The sequence below is a fragment of the Buteo buteo genome, unplaced genomic scaffold, assembly GCF_964188355.1.
Source record: "Buteo buteo unplaced genomic scaffold, bButBut1.hap1.1 HAP1_SCAFFOLD_98, whole genome shotgun sequence".
NCBI lineage: Eukaryota > Metazoa > Chordata > Aves > Accipitriformes > Accipitridae > Buteo > Buteo buteo.
The window spans coordinates 250,323-268,982 of NW_027439261.1; the positions used below are offsets into that span (position 1 = coordinate 250,323).

General features: G+C 59.1%; 5 gene segments (V, D, J or C); 3 read left to right on the plus strand and 2 right to left on the minus strand.

Annotated features, from left to right (window-relative positions):
• Positions 1-1,437: 1,437 nt before the first annotated feature.
• Positions 1,438-2,238, minus strand: LOC142027960 (Ig heavy chain V region 6.96-like). The segment is given in 2 exon segments: positions 1,438-1,832; positions 2,178-2,238. Coding segments are annotated over 2 exon segments (456 nt in total).
• LOC142027962 (immunoglobulin heavy variable 3-23-like) lies at positions 2,237-5,114 on the plus strand. The segment is given in 4 exon segments: positions 2,237-2,479; positions 3,503-3,593; positions 3,686-4,003; positions 5,089-5,114. Coding segments are annotated over 4 exon segments (678 nt in total).
• An 8-nt stretch (positions 5,115-5,122) lies between these two features.
• Positions 5,123-6,931, minus strand: LOC142027963 (immunoglobulin heavy variable 3-23-like). The segment is given in 4 exon segments: positions 5,123-5,157; positions 6,054-6,303; positions 6,703-6,815; positions 6,922-6,931. Coding segments are annotated over 4 exon segments (408 nt in total).
• A 1,570-nt stretch (positions 6,932-8,501) lies between these two features.
• Positions 8,502-9,825, plus strand: LOC142027964 (immunoglobulin heavy variable 3-23-like). The segment is given in 4 exon segments: positions 8,502-8,521; positions 8,815-8,903; positions 8,997-9,352; positions 9,658-9,825. Coding segments are annotated over 4 exon segments (633 nt in total).
• A 5,693-nt stretch (positions 9,826-15,518) lies between these two features.
• Positions 15,519-16,409, plus strand: LOC142027965 (immunoglobulin heavy variable 3-23-like). The segment is given in 3 exon segments: positions 15,519-15,531; positions 15,589-15,701; positions 16,101-16,409. Coding segments are annotated over 3 exon segments (435 nt in total).
• The last annotated feature ends 2,251 nt before the right edge of the window (positions 16,410-18,660 follow it).

Here is an 18,660-nt window from a genome sequence, read left to right on the forward strand (position 1 = left end):
TCCGCAGGGCTGCGGGCGGCCGTGCAACTGGTGGAGTCCGGAGGTGGTCTCCAGACACCCGGGGGGTCCCTGAGACTTATCTGCAAGGCGTCTGGCTTCACCTTCAGCAGCTATGCCATGGAGTGGGTGCGACAGGCACCCGGCAAGGGGCTTGAATACGTGGCGAGTATTTACAGCAGTGGCAGTAGCACCCACTACGCGTCGGCGGTCAAAGGACGGTTCACCGTCTCGAGGGACACCTCCCAGAACTTGCTCACGCTGCAGATGAACAGCCTCAGGGCCGACGACACGGCCACCTACTACTGCGGGAAACTTGGTGGTGGCACCGACGGGGCGTCTGGGCAGGAAAAGCGCCGTCGAGCGGTGTCCCCGCGGGAGGCAGGAGGCAGCGACGCCTGGCAGCCCCCAGCCCTCTGCGCCGCGCTGCGACGGCTGCAGCCGCTGCATCTGCCGGCACCGAGCCCGGACCCCGGCACCGAGCCCCGACGTCCCGGCTCTATGTCCCCAAATGCCGGCATCGTCCTGAAACCCCCCGCTCCCAGAACAAACCCATCCCTCTGCCCGGATCCCCCCCAGGATCCCAGATTTTCTCTGTTGAATCTGGGGCCAGCCTGGAGGAAGGATGAGGGGAATCTGGGGGTCTCTCCCCTTCTGCCCCCTCCCCAGGGCTGCGGGCGGCCGTGCAACTGGTCGAGTCCGGAGGGGGCCTGCAGAAACCCGGGGGGTCCCTGGGCCTCGTCTGCAAGACGTCCGGCTTCGACTTCGGCAGCTACGGCATGTTCTGGCTGCGACAGGCGCCCGGGAAGGGGCTCGAGTGGCTGGCGGGTATTCACTACAGCGGTGGTTACACCTTCTACGCGCCGGTGGCCCGAGGACGCTTCACCATCTCGAGGGACAACTCCCAGAACTTGCTCACGCTGCAGATGAACAGCCTCAGGGCCGACGACACGGCCACCTACTACTGCGCGAAAGAAGATGATGATGATGGTTGCACTGGTGCTGGCACCGAGCCCCAGCATCCCTGCGCTGCATCCCCAAATCCTGGCATCTTCCTCAACTCTGCCCTCATCCCTGGACTCTTGCGACCAACCTACTCCCTTGCACCCAACCCGGACCCTTGTCCTGAGTTTGGACCCTTCCCACCCAGCCCAGGCGTCTCTCACCCAACCCACAACCCTTGTAGAAGAGGTGCAAGGAGGAGGTTTGGGCAAGACCCGGGGATTTGGGCACGTTGCAGGGGTCTGGGCTTCTTCCAAAGGATCCAGACTAGTGGAAACAGTCCAGGCTCAGGGCGAGGGTCCGGGCTTTGGGAAGATGCTGGGAACGGAGCAAAGGATCCACAGTTGGGGCAGGGATCCGGGCTCAGGGCGAGGGTCTGGGTTCCGTACAAGGTTCTGGGATGACGGAGAGGGTCCAGTCTTGGAGCTGGGTCTTGGCTCAGGGTTTTGGAAAGATGCTGAGATGCTGGGACGGAGCGCAGGGATGCTGGGACGTGATGCCAGCTTTTCTACCACTACCACCAGCAGCTTTCGCGCAGTAGTAGGTGGCCGTGTCGTCGGCCCTGAGGCTGTTCATCTGCAGCGTGAGCGTGCTCTGGGAGTTGTCCCTCGAGAGGGTGAACCGTCCCTTGACCGACGGCGCGTACCAGGTGCCACTACCACCAGGGTTAATACTCGCGACGAATTCGAACCCCTTCCCAGGTGTCTGTCGCACCCAGTACATGCTGAAGCTGCTGAAGGTGAAGCCGGAGCCCTTGCAGAGGAGGCGCAGGGACCCCCCGGGTGTCTGGAGACCACCTCCGGACTCGACCAGTTGCACGGCCGCCCGCAGCCCTGCGGAGACAGAAAGGACGGGATGGAGTCTCTCAGGTCCCAGAGTCACCCACCCACCCCAAAATCTGCATTCTGGAGGTTGGGGGATCCTACCTGGAAGGGCTGCGAGGAACAGGACGAGGAGGAGGAAGGTGGAAGGGGGGCTGCTCTGGGGTGGGTCCTGCTGGGGGGGTCCTCTCTCCCCAGGAGGACTCGAGTTGCTCAGGCTGATGGTTACACCAAAGGAGGGTTCTGGGGGCCTTGACCATCCCTGCTCTTTTTCCAGACCCCTGACCCAATCATGGACCCCTTGAAACGAGCCCAGACCCCTGTCCTGACCCTGGACCCCTTGCTCTCAACCCAGACCCTTTGCTGCAAGCCCAGATCCCTGCAAGGGCTCCGGCTTCACCTTCAGCAGCACCGGCATGGACTGGGTGCGACAGGCGCCCAGGAAGGGGTTCAAGCCGGTCACGAGTATTAACAGCGATGGTAGTAGCACAGTTTACGCGCCGTCGGTCAAGGGACGCTTCACCATCTCGAGGGACAACTCCCAGAGCACGGTCACGCTGCAGATGAACAGCCTCAGGGCCGACGACACGGCCACCTACTACTGCGGGAAAAAAGATGATGGTGCTGCTGGTGGCACCGACCCCAAACACCCCTGCACTGTCTCCCCAAACCTTGGCCTCTTCCACAAACTCATTCCTTATTCCTGGACTCTTGCAACCTACCTGCTCCCCTGCACCCAACCCGGACCCCTGTCCTGAGCCTCGACCATTCCCACCAGACCAGACGTCTCTCTCCCAACCCACAGCCCTTGCAGAGGACGCACCGAGCCTGGGTTTGGGGCAAGACCCGGGGATTTGGGCACCGTGCAGGGGTCCGGGCTCCTTCCAAAGGGTCCAGACTCGTGCAGAGAGTCCAGGGCGAGGGTCTGGGCTTTGGGAAGATGCTGGGACGTTGGAGGAGGGTAGGAGGGTGCAAGCCCGGCGCAAAGGATCCACAGTCGGGGCAGAGATCCGGGCTGAGGGCGAGGGTCTGGGTTCCGTACAAGGCTCTGGGATCACTGCAAGGGTCCAGTCTTGGAGCTGGGTCCTGGCTCTGGGCAAGAGTTTTGGAAAGATGCTGAGATGCTGGGACGGAGCGCAGGGATGCTGGGACTTGATGCCAGCTTTTCTATCACCACCAGGATTTTTCCCGCAGTAGTAGGTGGCCGTGTCGTCGGCCCTGAGGCTGTTCATCTGCAGCGTGACCGTGCTCTGGGAGTTGTCCCTCGAGACGGTGAACCGTCCTTTGACCGATGGCGCGTATTCTGTGTAACTACCATCGCTGCTAATACCTGCGACGAACTCGAGCCCCTTCCCAGGCACCTGTCGCACCCACTCCATGTTGTAGCCGCTGAATGTGAAGCCGGAGCCCTTGCAGAGGAGGCGCAGGGACCCCCCGGGTGTCTGGAGACCACCTCCGGACTCCACCAGTTGCACGGCCGCCCGTTGAGCCCAAACACCGGGGCTCGCCGCAAAGGACGCGGGTTGGGTGCAAGAGGTCTGGGCTGGGTGGGAAGATTCGAGGCTCAGGACAAGGGTCCGGGTTGGGTGCAGGGGTCTGGAGACAGGGCTGGGGGCCAGGCAGGGATGGTCAGGGCCCCTTGCACCCTCCGTTGGTGTAACCATCACCCTGAGCAACTCTAGACAACCAGGGCAGAGAGGACCCCCCCAGCAGGACCCACCCCAGAGCAGCCCCCCTTCCACCTCCTCATCCTCTTCCTCGCAGCCCTCCCAGGTGGGATTGTCCAACCGCCGTCATGCAGATTTTGGGTGGGTGGGTGACTCTGGGACCCGGGTGACTCCATCCCGTCCTTTCTCTCTCCGCAGGGCTGCGGGCAGCCGTGCAACTGGTGGAGTCCGGAGGGGGTCTCCAGACACCCGGGGGGTCCCTGCGCCTCCTCTGCAAGGCCTCCGGCTTCACATTCAGCGGCTACAACATGAACTGGGTGCGACAGGCACCTGGGAAGGGGTTCGAGTGGGTCGCAGTTATTAGCAGCGATGGTAGTGGCACCTGGTACGGGCCGTCGGTCAAAGGACGCTTCACCATCTCGAGGGACAACTCCCAGAGCACGGTCACGCTGCAGATGAACAGCCTCAGGGCCGACGACACGGCCACCTACTACTGCGGGAAAGGTGCTTATGGTGGTGGTAGAAAAGCTGGCATCACATCCCTGTGAGTGACTGAACGAGTTGATGTCTCAAACATTGTGGTGGGGCAAGTTCTGCTTAAAGACAAGCCCTGCACAGCGAGGAACCAAGGTGGAAAGCCCATCAGCTCAGACATCAGCAACAGGACAGGACGACGTGCTGGAGGGTGCGCAGCTCCCCGTTGGGATACAAAGATCAAACGATGGCCACGTCTGCAGGGAGGGAGAAGTTACTCCACAAACGACCCCCAAGCCCAAAGGCTCACAAACTGTTCATTACCCTAACGAGTTCAGGTGCCGGCCCGAAGGAGGGGCAAGGATGATAAAAGGACACAGACTGAAGCCCTGGGAGTGCAAACCCACCGGGACTGGACCCGTCAGCTGAACGAACCAACGCTGGTGTCGTGGTTTAACCCCAGCCAGCAACTAAGCACCATCAGCCGCTCACTCACCATCCCCCCCCCCAGTTGGGTGGGGGAGAAAATCGGGAAAAAGAAGTAAAACTCGTGGGTTGAGATAAGAACGGTTTAATAGAACAGAAAAGAAGAAACTAATAATGATAACACTAATAAAATGGCAACAGCAATAATAAAAGGATTGGAATGTACAAATGATGCGCTGTGCAACTGCTCACCACGTGCCGATCGACATCCAGCCAGTCCCCGAGCAGCGATTCCCCCCCCACATTCCCAGTTCCCATACTAGATGGGACGTCCCATGGTATGGAATACCCCGTTGGCCAGTTTGGGTCAGGTGCCCTGGCTGTGTCCTGTGCCAACTTCTTGTGCCCCTCCAGCCTTCCCGCTGGCTGGGCATGAGAAGCTGAAAAAGCCTTGACTTTAGTCTAAACACTACCGAGCAACAACTGAAAACATCGGCGTTATCAACGTTCTTCGCATACTGAACTCAAAACACAGCACTGCACCAGCTACTAGGAAGACAGTTAACTCTATCCCGGCTGAAACCAGGACAGGCAAAACGGTCGAGGTTTGAGGCAAAAACGGTCGAGGTTGGGGCAAAAATGGTCGAGGTTTGGGGCAAAAATGGTTGAGGCAAAACGGTTGAGGTTTGGGGCCAAAACAGTTGAGGTTTGGGGCCAAAACAGTTGAGGTTTGGGCTAAAAGGTTGAGGTTTGGGGCAAAACAATTGAGGCTTGGGGCAAAAATGGTTGAGGTTTGGGGCAAAAAGATTGCAGTATGGGTGAAACAGTTGAGATTTGGGTGAAACGGTTGAGGTTTGGGGCAAAAATGGTTGAGGTTTGGGGCAAACGGTTGAGGTTTGGGGCAAGCAGTTGAGGTTTGGGGCAAAACCAATTGAGGTCTGGGGCAAATGGTCGAGGTTTGGGGCCAAAACAGTTGAGGTTCGTGGCAAACAGTCAAAGTTTGGTGCAATAACGGTTGAGGCTTGGCGCAAAAAAGGTTGAGCTTTGGGGCAAATGGTAGAGGTTTGGGGCAAACGGTTGAGCTTTGGGGCAAATGGTAGAGGTTTGGGGCAAACATGGTAGAGGTTTGGGGCAAAACAATTGAGGTTTGGGGCAAATGGTTGAGGTTTGGGGCCAAAATGGTTGAGGTTTGAGGCAAGCGGTTGAGGTTTGGGGCAAAAGCGTTTGAGATTTGGGGCCAAACCGGTTGAGCTTTGATGCAACAGTTGAGCTCTGGGGCAAAGGGTTGAGCTTTGGAGCAAATGGTAGAGGTTTGGGGCAAACATGGTTGAGGTTTGGGGCAAACAAGACTGCAGTTTGGGTGAAAGAGTTGAGGTTTGGGGTAAACATGGTAGAGGATTGGGGCAAACATGGTTGAGATTTGGGGCAAGCGGTTGAAGTTTGGGGCCAAAATGTTTGAGGTTTGATGGAAATGGTTGAGGTTCGTGGCAAACAGTCAAAGTTTGGTGCAAACAGTTGAGGTTTGTGGCAAATGGTTGAGGTGTGGGACAAACGGCTGAGGCTCGGGGCAAGGATCTGGAGTGGCTGCAGGGGTCTTGGAGTGAGGTGATGGTTTGGGGAGGATTTAGGGACACAGTGAAGGGGTGTTGGGGCTCGGCGCCACCACCACAAGCATCTTTCCCGCAGTAGTAGGTGGCCGTGTCGTCGGCCCTGAGGCTGTTCATCTGCAGCGTGACCGTGCTCTGGGAGTTGTCCCTCGAGAGGGTGAACCGTCCTTCGACCGACGGCGCGTAGTCTGTGCTACTACCATCGTCGTCAATACTCGCGACGTATTCGAGCCCCTTCCCGGGCGCCTGTCGCCCCCAGACCATGGCAGAGCCGCTGAAGGTGAAGCCGGAGCCCTCGCCCAACACAACCTGGGAGAAGAATTTAAGGCTCAGCGCAGGGGATTTTGGCAGCGTGCAGGGTTTTCTGAGGTCCCTGGTATGGAGCAGGCAGGGAACAGGGATGGGATCTGGGTGCAGAAGACGGGAGCCGGGCAGGGTTTTGGGGGTCAGGGCCGGGGTTTGGGGTCAATGCCAAGAACCTGGTGCCCTGCAGGGTCCGTGCTTGGTGCAGGGTTTTCAGGAAGGTCCTGGGATGTTGGGATGCAGGGCAGGGATGCTCAGGCTCGGGGCGGAGGCTTTCCTCCCGATGCGGGGACGGACGCTGGAAGACTTTCCCTTGGCTGACGGGGCGTACGGCGTGTCACCGCCGCCGCTCCAAATACCCGCGACCCACTGGAACCCCTTCCCGGGGACCTGTCGCATCCACACCATGTCGGTGCTGCCGAAAGCGAAGCCGGAGCCCTTGCAGAGGAGGCGCAGGGACCCCCCGGGTGTCTGGAGACCCCCTCCGGACTCGACCAGTTGCACGGCCGCCCGCAGCCCTGGGGAGAGAGAAAGGACGGGATGGAGTCGCCCAACCACCCAAAATCCATGTGCCCGGGGTAGGGGTCAGCGTGGCTGGGTCCTACTGATAGCATATGTCCATACATTCCGGCATGTCCAAATATTTTGATGGTTTTAATATTTTTTGCCAGCTGAGGAAACTGGTTTGCTGCTAAAAGACTGTCAAAGTGAGATTTGGTAAATAATATTAGAAATCTTATTAGAACCAACAACACTATGATTGAAACAACAGACAAAAGTAGAGCCAAGCAATTAACTAGTCGATGTAGTAACTCGTGAGTTTTGCAGTTCTTTGCTTTTATGACTAGATGTTCCCAGGTAGGACCCTGCAACTCCGGGCACACGGATTTAGGGGTGGGTGGGATACGCCAGGTCCCCAGTGACTCCATCCCGTCCTTTCTCTCTCCACAGGGCTGCGGGCGGCCGTGCAACTGGTGGGGTCCGGAGGTGGTCTCCAGACACCCGGGGGGTCCCTGCGCCTCCTCTGCAAGGGCTCCGGCTACGACTTCAGCAGCTTTGGCATGGGATGGATGCGACAGGCGCCCGGGAAGGGGCTCGAATATGTCGCGAGTATTAGAAGCAGTGGTGGTAGCACAGGTTACGCGCTGTCGGTCGAAGGACGCTTCACCATCTCGAGGGACGACTCCCAGAGCACGGTCACGCTGCAGATGAACAGCCTCACGGCCGACGACACGGCCACCTACTACTGCGCGAAATCTGCTGATGGTTATGGTGGTGGTGGTGGCACCAACCCTGGCACTGACCCCCAACACCCCTGCACTGTCTCCCCAAACCTTGGCCTCTTCCACAAACTCATTCCTTATTCCTGCACTCTTGCAGCCTACCTGCTCCCCTGCACCCAACCCGGACCCCTGTCCTGAGCCTCGACCATTCCCACCCAGCCCAGACCTCTTGCACCCATTCCTCATCTTTTGTGTCGAGCCTGACCCCGGCACGGTGCCCAAATCCTTGGCTCTGGAATCGGCCGGGTGCTGCCAACACGGCCCCGTAGTCCGTACCAGCACCGTCACCCACCGTGATTTCTGCCACCCACTCGAGACCCTTCCCGGGCGCCCGTCGCACCCAGAGCGTGTCAGATCTGCGGGACTTGCAGCCGGAGCCCTTGCAGAGGAGGCAGAGGGTCCAGATTTGGGTCAAGAGCCGGGGATTTGGGCACCGTGAAGGATTTGGGCTCGCTGCAAGGCTGCAGGTGGGATGTGAGGGTCTGGGTTTGGTGCAAGGGTCGGGGCTTGATGGAAACGGTCCAGGGTCAGGACAAGGACCTGGGTTTGGTGTTGGGTCTGTGTTTGGTGTAAGGGTCCGGGCTGGGAGCAAAAGGGTCAGGGTCAGGGAAAGGATTTGGTACCAGGGTATGTGTTGAGGGGATGGTCTTTGGAAAGTTGGTGGGATGTGGGGGCACAGAGCAGGGCTGCTGGGACTCGGCGTGAGCATCAGTGTCACTGCCAGCATCTTTCCCGCAGTAGTAGGTGGCCGTGTCGTCGGCCCTGAGGCTGTTCATCTGCAGCGTGACCGTGCTCTGGGAGTTGTCCCTCGAGATGGTGAACCGTCCTTTGAACGACGGTGGGTACCAGGTGCTACCACCATAGCTGCTAATACCCGCGACCCACTCGAGCCCCTTCCCGGGCGCCTGTCGCACCCAGTCCATGGCATTGCTGCTGAAGTCGTAGCCAGAGCCCTTGCAGAGGAGGCGCAGGGACCCCCCGGGTGTCTGGAGACCACCTCCGGACTCCACCAGTTGCACGGCCGCCCACGGAGACCAAACACCGGGGCTCGCCGCAAAGGACGTGGGTTGGGTGCAAGAGGTCTGGGCTGGGTGGGAAGATTCGAGGCTCAGGACAAGGGTCCGGGTTGGGTGCAGGGGTCTGGAGACAGGGCTGGGGGCCAGGCAGGGATGGTCAGGGCCCCCTGCACCCTCCGTTGGTGTAACCATCACCCTGACCAATTCTAGACAACCAGGGCAGAGAGGACCCCCCAGCAGGACCCACCCCAGAGCAGCCCCCCTTCCACCTTCCTCCTCCTCATCCTGTTCCTCGCAGCCCTTCCAGGTAGGATCCCCCAAGCTCCAGAATGCAGATTTTGGGGTGGGTGGGTGACTCTGGGACCTGAGAGACTCCATCCCGTCCTTTCTCTCTCCGCAGGGCTGCGGGCGGCCGTGCAACTGGTGGAGTCCGGAGGTGGTCTCCAGACACCCGGGGGGTCCCTGCGCCTCCTCTGCAAGGGCTCCGGCTTCACCTTCAGCAGCTATGGCATGGAGTGGGTGCGACAGGCGCCCGGGAAGGGGTTCGAGTGGGTCGCGAGTATTAACAGCGGTGGTAGTAGCACAGCATACGCGCCGTCGGTCAAGGGACGCTTCACCATCTCAAGGGACAACTCCCAGAGCACGCTCACGCTGCAGATGAACAGCCTCAGCGCCGACGACACGGCCACCTACTACTGCGCGAGATATGGTGGCAGTGACACTGATGCTCACACTGAGCCCCAGCATTCCTGCTCTGTGTCCCCAAATCCCACCAGCTTTCCAAATACCATCCACTCAGCCTGGACCCTTGCACCAAAACCAAATCCTTTCTTTCAGCCTGGACCGTTTGCTCCCAACCTGGACCCTTAACACCAAACACAGACCCAACACCAAACCCAGGTCCTTGTCCTGACCCTGGACCGTTTCCATCAAGCCCCGACCCTTGCACCAAACCCAGACCCTCACATCCCGCCTGCAGCCTTGCAGCGAGCCCAAATCCTTCACAGTGCCCTAATCCCCGGCTCTTGACCCAAATCTCGACCCTCTGCCTCCTCTGCAAGGGCTCCGGCTTTGATTTCAGTAGCAATGACGTGAACTGGGTGCGACAGGCGCCCGGGAAGGGGCTCGAATACGTGGCGAGTATTCACAGCAGTGGTAGTAGCACCTACTACGCACCAGCGGTCAAAGGACGCTGTCGCGATCCAATGTTGGGGAAGGTTTCGATGTGACCCCAAGAGCGACATTAAGACACAAACGAGGTCAAATGCCTCATTGCTGGACTCTTGGGACCTAACCGACCTGCTCCCTTGCACCCAACGCAAACCCTTGTCCTGAGCCTCGACCCTTCCCACCCAGCCCAGACATCTCTCACCCAACCCACAGCCCTTGCAGAGGACGCACCGAGCCTGGGTTTGGGGCAAGACCCGGGGATTTGGGCACCGTGCAGGGGTCCGGGATCCTTCCAAGGGATCCAGACTCCTGCAAACAGTCCAGGGCGAGGGTCTGGGCTTTGGGAAGATGCCGGGAACGGTGCAGGGATGTTGGGGCAGGGTAGGAGGGTGCAAGCACGGGGCAAAGGATCCACGGTCGGGGTAGGGATCCAGGCTCAGGGGTGCAGGTGGGGCACAAGGGACCAAGAACTGGATGGGAGTTTGAGGATGATGCCGGGATTTCGGGACACAGCGCAGGGATGTTACGGATCAGTGCCAGCACCGGTGCCACCATAACCACCAGCATTTTTCCCGCAGTAGTAGGTGGCCGTGTCGTCGGCCCTGAGGCTGTTCATCTGCAGCGTGACCGTGCTCTGGGAGTTGTCCTTTGAGACGGTGAAGCGTCCCTTGACCGACGGCGCATAGTTTGTGTAACTACCACCGCTGTTAATACTCGCAACGTACTCGAGCCCCTTCCCAGGTGCCTGTCGCACCCACTGCATGCTGAAGCTGCTGAATGTGAAGCCGGAGCCCTTGCAGAGGAGGCGCAGGGCCCAGATTTGGGTCAAGAGCCGGGGATTTGAGCACCGTGAAGGATTTGGGCTCGCTCCAAGGCTGCAGGTGGGATGTGAGGGTCTGGGTTTGGTGCAAGGGTCTGGGCTTGATGGAAACGGTCCAGGGTCAGGACAAGGACCTGGGTTTGGTGTTGGGTCTGTGTTTGGTGTAAGGGTCCGGGCTGGGAGCAAAAGGGTCAGGGTCAGGGAAAGGATTTGGTACCAGGGTATGTGTTGAGGGGATGGTCTTTGGAAAGTTGGTGGGATGTGGGGGCACAGAGCAGGGCTGCTGGGACTCGGCGTGAGCATCACCAGCACCACCAGCACCTTCTTTCGCGCAGTAGTAGGTGGCCGTGTCGTCGGCCGTGAGGCTGTTCATCTGCAGCGTGAGCGTGCTCTGGGAGTTGTCCCTCGAGATGGTGAAACGTCCTTTGAACGACGGTGCGTACCAGGTGCTACCACCATAGCTGCTAATAATTGCAACCCACTCGAACCCCTTCCCAGGCGCCTGTCGCACCCAGTTCATGGCTTTGCTGCTGAAGTCGTAGCCAGAGCCCTTGCAGAGGAGGCGCAGGGACCCCCCGGGTGTCTGGAGACCCCCTCCGGACTCCACCAGTTGCACGGCCGCCCGTTGAGCCCAAACACCGGGTCTCGCCGCAAAGGACGCGGGTTGGGTGCAAGAGGTCTGGGCTGGTTGGGAAGGGTTGAAACTCAGAAAAAGGGTCTGGGTTGGGTGCAGGGGAGCAGGTAGGTCACAAGAACCCAGGAATAAGGCAGGAGTTTGTGGAAGAGGCCAAGGTTTGGGGAGACAGTGCAGGGGTGTTGGGGGTCGGTGCCAGGGTTGGGGCCACCACCACCACCATAAGATTTCGTGCAGTAGTAGGTGGCCGTGTCGTCGGCCCTGAGGCTGTTCATCTGCAGCGTGACCGTGCTCTGGGAGTTGTCCTTTGAGATGGTGAAGCGTCCCTTGACCGACGGCGCGTAGTAGGTGTAACTACCACTGCTGTAAATACCCGCAACCCACTCGAACCCCTTCCCAGGTGCCTGTCGCACCCAGTCCATGCCTTTGCTGCTGAATGTGAAGCCGGAGCCCTTGCAGAGGAGGCGCAGGGACCCCCCGGGTGTCTGGAGACCACCTCCGGACCCCACCAGTTGCACGGCCGCCCGCAGCCCTGCGGAGAGAGAAAGGACGGAATTGAGTCGCCCGGGTCCCTGAGTCGCCCACCCACCCAAAATCTGCATTCCGGAGGTTGGAGGATCCTACTGGGAGGGCTGCGAGGAAGAGGACGAGGAGGAGGAAAGTGCAGTGAGGGGGCTGCTCTGGGGTGGGTCCTGCTGGGGGGGTCCTGTCTGCCCAGGGGGACTCAAGTTGCTCAGGGTGATTGTGGTGGGTTGACCCTGGCTGGAGACCGAGGTCCCTCCAAAGCCGCTCTACCGTTGCCCCCGCAGCTTGACGGGGGAGTGAAAACAGAACAAAAGGCTCCTGGGTCCAGAGAAGGACACTTTAATAAAGCAAAAGCAAAGGTCACGCGCGAAAGCAAAGGACAACTAAAGATTTTGCTCTCTGCTTCCCACCAGCAGGCGATGTTATCTTATGTTTTTATGTTAAGAGTAAAAAGAATCCCAAGGAGAATATCTGTCCTTTAATGGATACAGAAGGGAACGTTGCCACCAGAGACGAGGAAAAGGCCGAGGTGCTTAATGCCTTCTGTGCCTCAGTCTTTAATTGGGAGACCAGTCATCCTCAGGGCACTCCACCCCTCGAGCTGGAAAGCGAGGATGAAGAGCAGAACATACCCCCCTTGATCCAGGAGGAATTAGTTAGGGATCTGCTACGCCGTCTGAACACTCACAAATCTACGGGACCTGATGGGATCCATCAAAGAGTACTGAGGGAGCTGGCAGAGGTCCTTGCCAAGCCACTCTCCATCATCTATCGGTGATCCAGGTCAACAAGGGAAGTGCCAGACGACTGGAGTCTTGATGATGTGACTCCCATCTACAAGAAGGGTCGGAGGGAGGATCCGGGGAACTACAGGCCTGTCCGCCTGACCTCGGTACCGGGGAAGATCATGGAACGGTTTGTCTTGGCACCATTCACATGGCAAGTCCAGGACAATCAGGGGATCGGGCCCAGCCAGCGTGGGTTCATGAAAGGCAGGTCCTGCTTGGCCAACCTGATCCCCTTCTATGACCAGGTGACCCCCCTAGTGGATGAGGGAAAGGCTGTCCATGTTGTCCACCTGGACTTCAGCAAGGCCTTTGACACTGTCTCTCATGGAGTACTCCTTGAGAAGATGGCGGCTCATGGGTTGGGCAAGCGTACTCTTCGCCGGGTGAAAAACTGGCTGGATGGACGAGCCCAGAGGGTTGTGGTGAATGGGGTGAAATCTGGTTGGTGAACGGTCACAAGCGGTGTTCCTCAGGGCTCGGTTTTGGGCCCTGTTCCGTTTAATATCTTTATCAACGATTTGGATGAGGGGATGGCGTGCTCCCTCAGCAAGTTTGGCGACGACGTCAAGTTGGGAGGGAGGGTCGATCTGCTCGAGGGTAGGAAGGTTCTACAGAGAGATCTGGAGAGGCTGGATCGATGGGACGAGGGCAATCGTATGAGGTTCGACAAGTGCCGGGTCCTGCGCTTGGGTCACAACAAATCCATGGAACGCTACAGGTTTGGGGAAGAGCGGCTGGAAAACTGCCCGGCAGAGAAAGACCTGGGGGTGTTGGTCGACAGCCAGCTGAAGGTGAGCCAGCAGTGTGCCCAGGTGGCCAAGAAGGCCAACGGCATCCTGGCCTCTATCAGAAATGGTGTGGCCAGCGGGAGCAGGGGGGTGGTTGTCCCCCTGTACTGGGCACCGGTGAGGTGACACCTCGAGTCCTGGGTTCGGTTTTGGGCCCCTCGCTACGGGAAAGACGTTGAGGTGCTGGAGCGTGTCCAGAGAAGGGCAACCAAGGTGGTGAAGGGTCTGGAGAACGAGGAGAAGGGTCTGGAGAACTTACGAGGAGCCGCTGAGGGAACCGGGGCTGTTCAGTCTGGAGAAGAGGAGGGTGAGGGTAGACCTGATCACTCTCTACAACTACCTGAAGGGGGGTTGGAGTGAGGTGGGTGCTGGTCTCTTCTGTCAGGTGGCTGGAGATAGAACGAGAGGAAATGGCCTCAAGTTGAGGCAAGGGAGATTTAGGTTAGGTATTCGGAAACATTTTTTTTTTACTGAGAGGGTTGTGAAACATTGGAATGTGCTGCCCAGGGAAGTGGTTGAGTCGCCATCCCTGGAGATATTCAAAAAGCGAGCGGACAGGGTGCTTCAGGACATGGTTTAGTGGGCATGGTTAGTGGTTGGACTCGATGATCTTGAAGGTCTTTTCCAACATAAATTGTGATTTTATGATTCTATGATTCTATGTCTGGCCGCTTCCTGGGAAGCTTCAGCACTCGTAGCGGTTGCTCCAGAAGACAAACGAAAAATAGGGAACGGACCCCTGGAACTGAGCCCAGACCCTTTGCTCCAAGCCCAGACCCCTGCAAGGGCTCCGGCTTCACCTTCAGCAGCTCCTACATGCAGTGGGTGCGACAGGCGCCCGGCAAGGGGCTCGAATATGTCGCGAGTATTGACGACGATGGTAGTAGCACACAATACGCGCCGTCGGTCGAAGGACGCTTCACCATCTCGAGGGACAACTCCCAGAGCACGGTCACGCTGCAGATGAACAGCCTCACGGCCGACGACACGGCCACCTACTACTGCGGGAAAAAAGATGATGGTGCTGCTGGTGGAACCGACCCCCAACACCCCTGCACTGTCTCCCCAAACCTTGGCCTCTTCCACAAACTCCTGCCTTATTCCTGGGTTCTTGCAACCTACCTGCTCCCTTGAACCCAACCCGGACCCTTGTCCTGAGTTTGGACCCTTCCCACCCAGCCCAGACGTCTCTCTCCCAACCCGCAGCCCTTGCAGAGGACGCACCGAGCCTGGGTTTGGGGCAAGACCCGGCGATTTGGGCACCGTGCAGGGGTCCGGGCTCCTTCCAAAGGGTCCAGATTCGTGCAGAGAGTCCAGGGCGAGGGTCTGGGCTTTGGGAAGATGCTGGGACGTTGGAGGAGGGTAGGAGGGTGCAAGCCCGGGGCAAAGGATCCACGGTCGGGGCAGGGATCCGGGCTGAGGGCGAGGGTCTGGGTTCCGTACAAGGTTCTGGGATCACTGCGAGGGTCCAGTCGTGGAGGTGGGTCCTGGCTCTGGGCAAGGGTTTTGGGAAGATGCTGAGATGCTGGGACGGAGCGCAGGGATGCTGGGACGTGATGCCAGCTTTTCTATCACCACCAGCAGCTTTCGCGCAGTAGTAGGTGGCCGTGTCGTCGGCCCTGAGGCTGTTCATCTGCAGCGTGACCGTGCTCTGGGAGTTGACCCTTGAGACGGTGAACCGTCCTTTGACCGCCGACCTGTAGTATCTGTAACCACCACCAGTGTCAATACTCGCAACCCACTCGAGCCCCTTCCCGGGCGCCTGTCGCACCCAGAACATGGTGTAGCCGCTGAAGGTGAAGCCGGAGCCCTTGCAGAGGAGGCGCAGGGACCCCCCGGGTGTCTGGAGACCCCCTCCGGACCCCAGCAGTTCCACAGCCGCCCGTTGAGCCCAAACACCGGGGCTCGCCACAAAGGACGCGGGTTGGGTGCAAGAGGTCCGGGCTGGGTGGGAAGGGTCGAGGCTCAGGACAAGGGTCCGGGTTGGGTGCAGGGGTCTGGAGACAGGGCTGGGGGCCAGGCAGGGATGGTCAGGGCCCCCTGCACCCTCCGTTGGTGTAACCATCACCCTGAGCAACTCTAGACAACCAGGGCAGAGAGGACCTCACCAGGACCCACCCCAAAGCAGCCCCCCTTCCACCCTCCACCTCCTCTTCTTCCTCACAGCCCTTCCAGGTAGGATCCCCCAAGCTCCGGCATGCAGATTTTGGGTGGGTGGGCAACTCCTGGACATGGACAACTGAATCCCGTCCTTTCTCTCTCCGCAGGGCTGCGGGCGGCCGTGCAACTGGTCGAGTCCGGAGGGGGTCTCCAGACACCCGGGGGGTCCCTGCGCCTCCTCTGCAAGGCCTCCGGCTTCGCTTTCGGCAGCACCGACATGGTGTGGATGCGACAGGTCCCCGGGAAGGGGTTCCAGTGGGTCGCGGGTATTTGGAGCGGCGGCGGTGACACGCCGTACGCCCCGTCAGCCAAGGGAAAGTCTTCCAGCGTCTGTCCCCGCATCGGGAGGAAAGCCTCTGCCCCGAGCCTGAGCATCCCTGCCCTGCATCCCAACATCCCAGGACCTTCCTGAAACCCCTGCACCAAGCACGGACCCTGCAGGGCACCAGGTTCTTGGCATTGACCCCAAACCCCGGCCCTGACCCCCAAAACCCTGCCCGGCTCCCGTCTTCTGCACCCAGACCCCATCCCTGTTCCCTGCCTGCTCCATACCAGGGACCCCAGAAAACCCTGCACGCTGCCAAAATCCCCTGCGCTGAGCCTTAAATTCTTCTCCCAGGTTGTGTTGGGCGAGGGCTCCAGCTTCACCTTCAGCGGCTCTGCCATGAACTGGGTGCAACAGGCGCCCGGGAAGGGGCTCGAATACGTCGCGAGTATTGACGACGATGGTAGTAGCACAGACTACGCGCCGTCGGTCGAAGGACGGTTCACCCTCTCGAGGGACAACTCCCAGAGCACGCTCACGCTGCAGATGAACAGCCTCAGGGCCGACGACACGGCCACCTACTACTGCGGGAAAGAAATGATGATGATGGTGGTGGCACCAACCCTGGCATCAACACCCAACACCCCTGTGCTGCGTCCCTAAATCCTGAAATCTTCCCCAAACTCCCAACCTGTTTTGCTTCCCCTTGCACCCAACCCGGACCCTTTTTCTGAGTTTGGACCCATCCCACCCAGCCCAGACGTCTCTCTCCCAACCCACAGCCCTTGCAGAGGATGCACCGAGCCTGGGTTTGGGGCAAGACCCGGGGATTTGGGCACCGTGCAGGGCTCCGGGCTCCTTCCAAAGGGTCCAGACTCCTGCAAACAGTCCAGGATGAGGGTCCGACCTTTGGGAAGATGCTGGGAACGGGGCAGGGATGTTGGGGCAGGGTGTGAGGGTCCAAGCACGGGGCAAAGGATCCACGGTCGGGGCAGGGATCCGGGCTGAGGGCGAGGACCTGGGTTGGGTGCAGGGGTTCTGGTGGGGCACAAGGGACCAAGAACTGGATGGGAGTTTGAGGAAGATGCCGGGATTTGGGGACACAGCGCTGGGATATTGACGGCTCAGTGCCGGAGTTGGTACAACCACAACCACCAGCTTCTTTCGCGCAGTAGTAGGTGGCCGTGTCGTCGGCCCTGAGGCTGTTCATCTGCAGCGTGAGCGTGCTCTGGGAATTGTCCCTCGAGACGGTGAACCGTCCCTTGACCGACGGCGCGTATGCTGTGCTACTACCACCGCTGTTAATACTCGCGACCCGCTCGAACCCCTTCCCGGGCGCCTGTCGCATCCATCCCATGCCGAAGCTGCTGAAGGTGAAGCCGGAGCCCTTGCAGAGGAGGCGCAGGGACCCCCCGGGTGTTTGGGCTCTGCGGGCGGCCGTGCAACTGGTCGAGTCCGGAGGTGGTCTCCAGACACCCGGGGGGTCCCTGCGCCTCCTCTGCAAGGGCTCCGGCTCCCCCATCGGCGGCTACAGCGTGTCCTGGGTGCGACAGGCGCCCGGGAAGGCGCTCGAGTTCGTGGCGGGTGTTGACGGTGGCGGCGGTAACAGAGGTTACGCCTCGGCGGTCGAAGGACGGTTCACCGTCTCGAGGGACAACGCCCAGGGCACCGTCACGCTGCAGATGAACAGCCTCAGGGCCGACGACACGGCCACCTACTACTGCGGGAGACATGCTGATGGTGGTGGCACCAACCTCGGCACCGAGCCCCAACACCCCTGCACTGTGTCCCCAAATCCTCTCCAAACCATCACCCCACTCCAAGACCCCTGCAGCCACTCCAGATCCTTGCCCTGAGCCTCGACCGTTTGTCCCACACCTCAACCATTTGCCACAAACCTCAACTCTTTCACCCAAACTGCAAGTTTTTTGCCCCAAATCTCAACCATGTTTGCCCCAAACCTCTACCATTTGCCCCAAAGCTCAACCCTTTGCCCCAGAGCTCAACCATTTTTACCCCAAAGCTCAACCATTTTTACCCCAAAGCTCAATTGTTTGCACCAAACTTTGACTGTTTGCCACGAACTTCAAGTGTTGGCTCCAAACCTCAACTATTTTGACCCCAAACTTCAATCATTTTGGCCTCAAACCTTAACCATGCTTGCCCCAAATCTCAACCATGCTTGCCCCAACCCTCTACCATTTGCCCCAAAGCTCACCTGTTTTTGCCCCAAACCTCAACCATTGGCACCAAACTTTGACTGCTTGCCACAAACCTCAACCGTTTTGGCCCCAAACATCAACCATTTTGGCCCCAAACCTCGACTGTTTCGGCCCCAAACCTCGACTGTTTCGGCCCCAAACCTCGACCGTTTCACCCAAACTGCAATCTTTTCTGCCCCAAATCTCAACCATGTTTGTCCCAAACTTCTACCATTTGCCCCAAAGCTCAACTGTTTGCCCCAAAGCTCGACCGTTTTTCCCCAAAGCTTGACCGCTTTGGCCCCAAATCTCAATTGTTTTCCCCAAACCTCAACCGTTTGCCCCAAACTGCAATCTTTTTTGCCCCAAATCTCAATCGTGTTTGCCCCAAACCTCTACCATTTGCCCCAAACCTCAACCCTTTGCCCCAAACTTCAACCACCTTTGCCCCAAAGCTCAATTGTTTGCCACAAACCTCAACCGTTGGCCCCAAACCTCTATGATGTTTGCCCCAAACCTCTGCCGTTTGCCCCAAAGCTCAACTGTTTGCCCCAAAGCTCAACTGGTTTGGCCCCAAATCTCAAACGGTTTTGCCTCAAACCTCAACCATTTTTGCCTCAAAACTCGTCCATTTTGGCCCCAAAGCTCAACTGTTTTGGCCTCAAACCTCAATTGTTTGCACCAAACTCTGACTGTTTGCCACGAACCTCAAC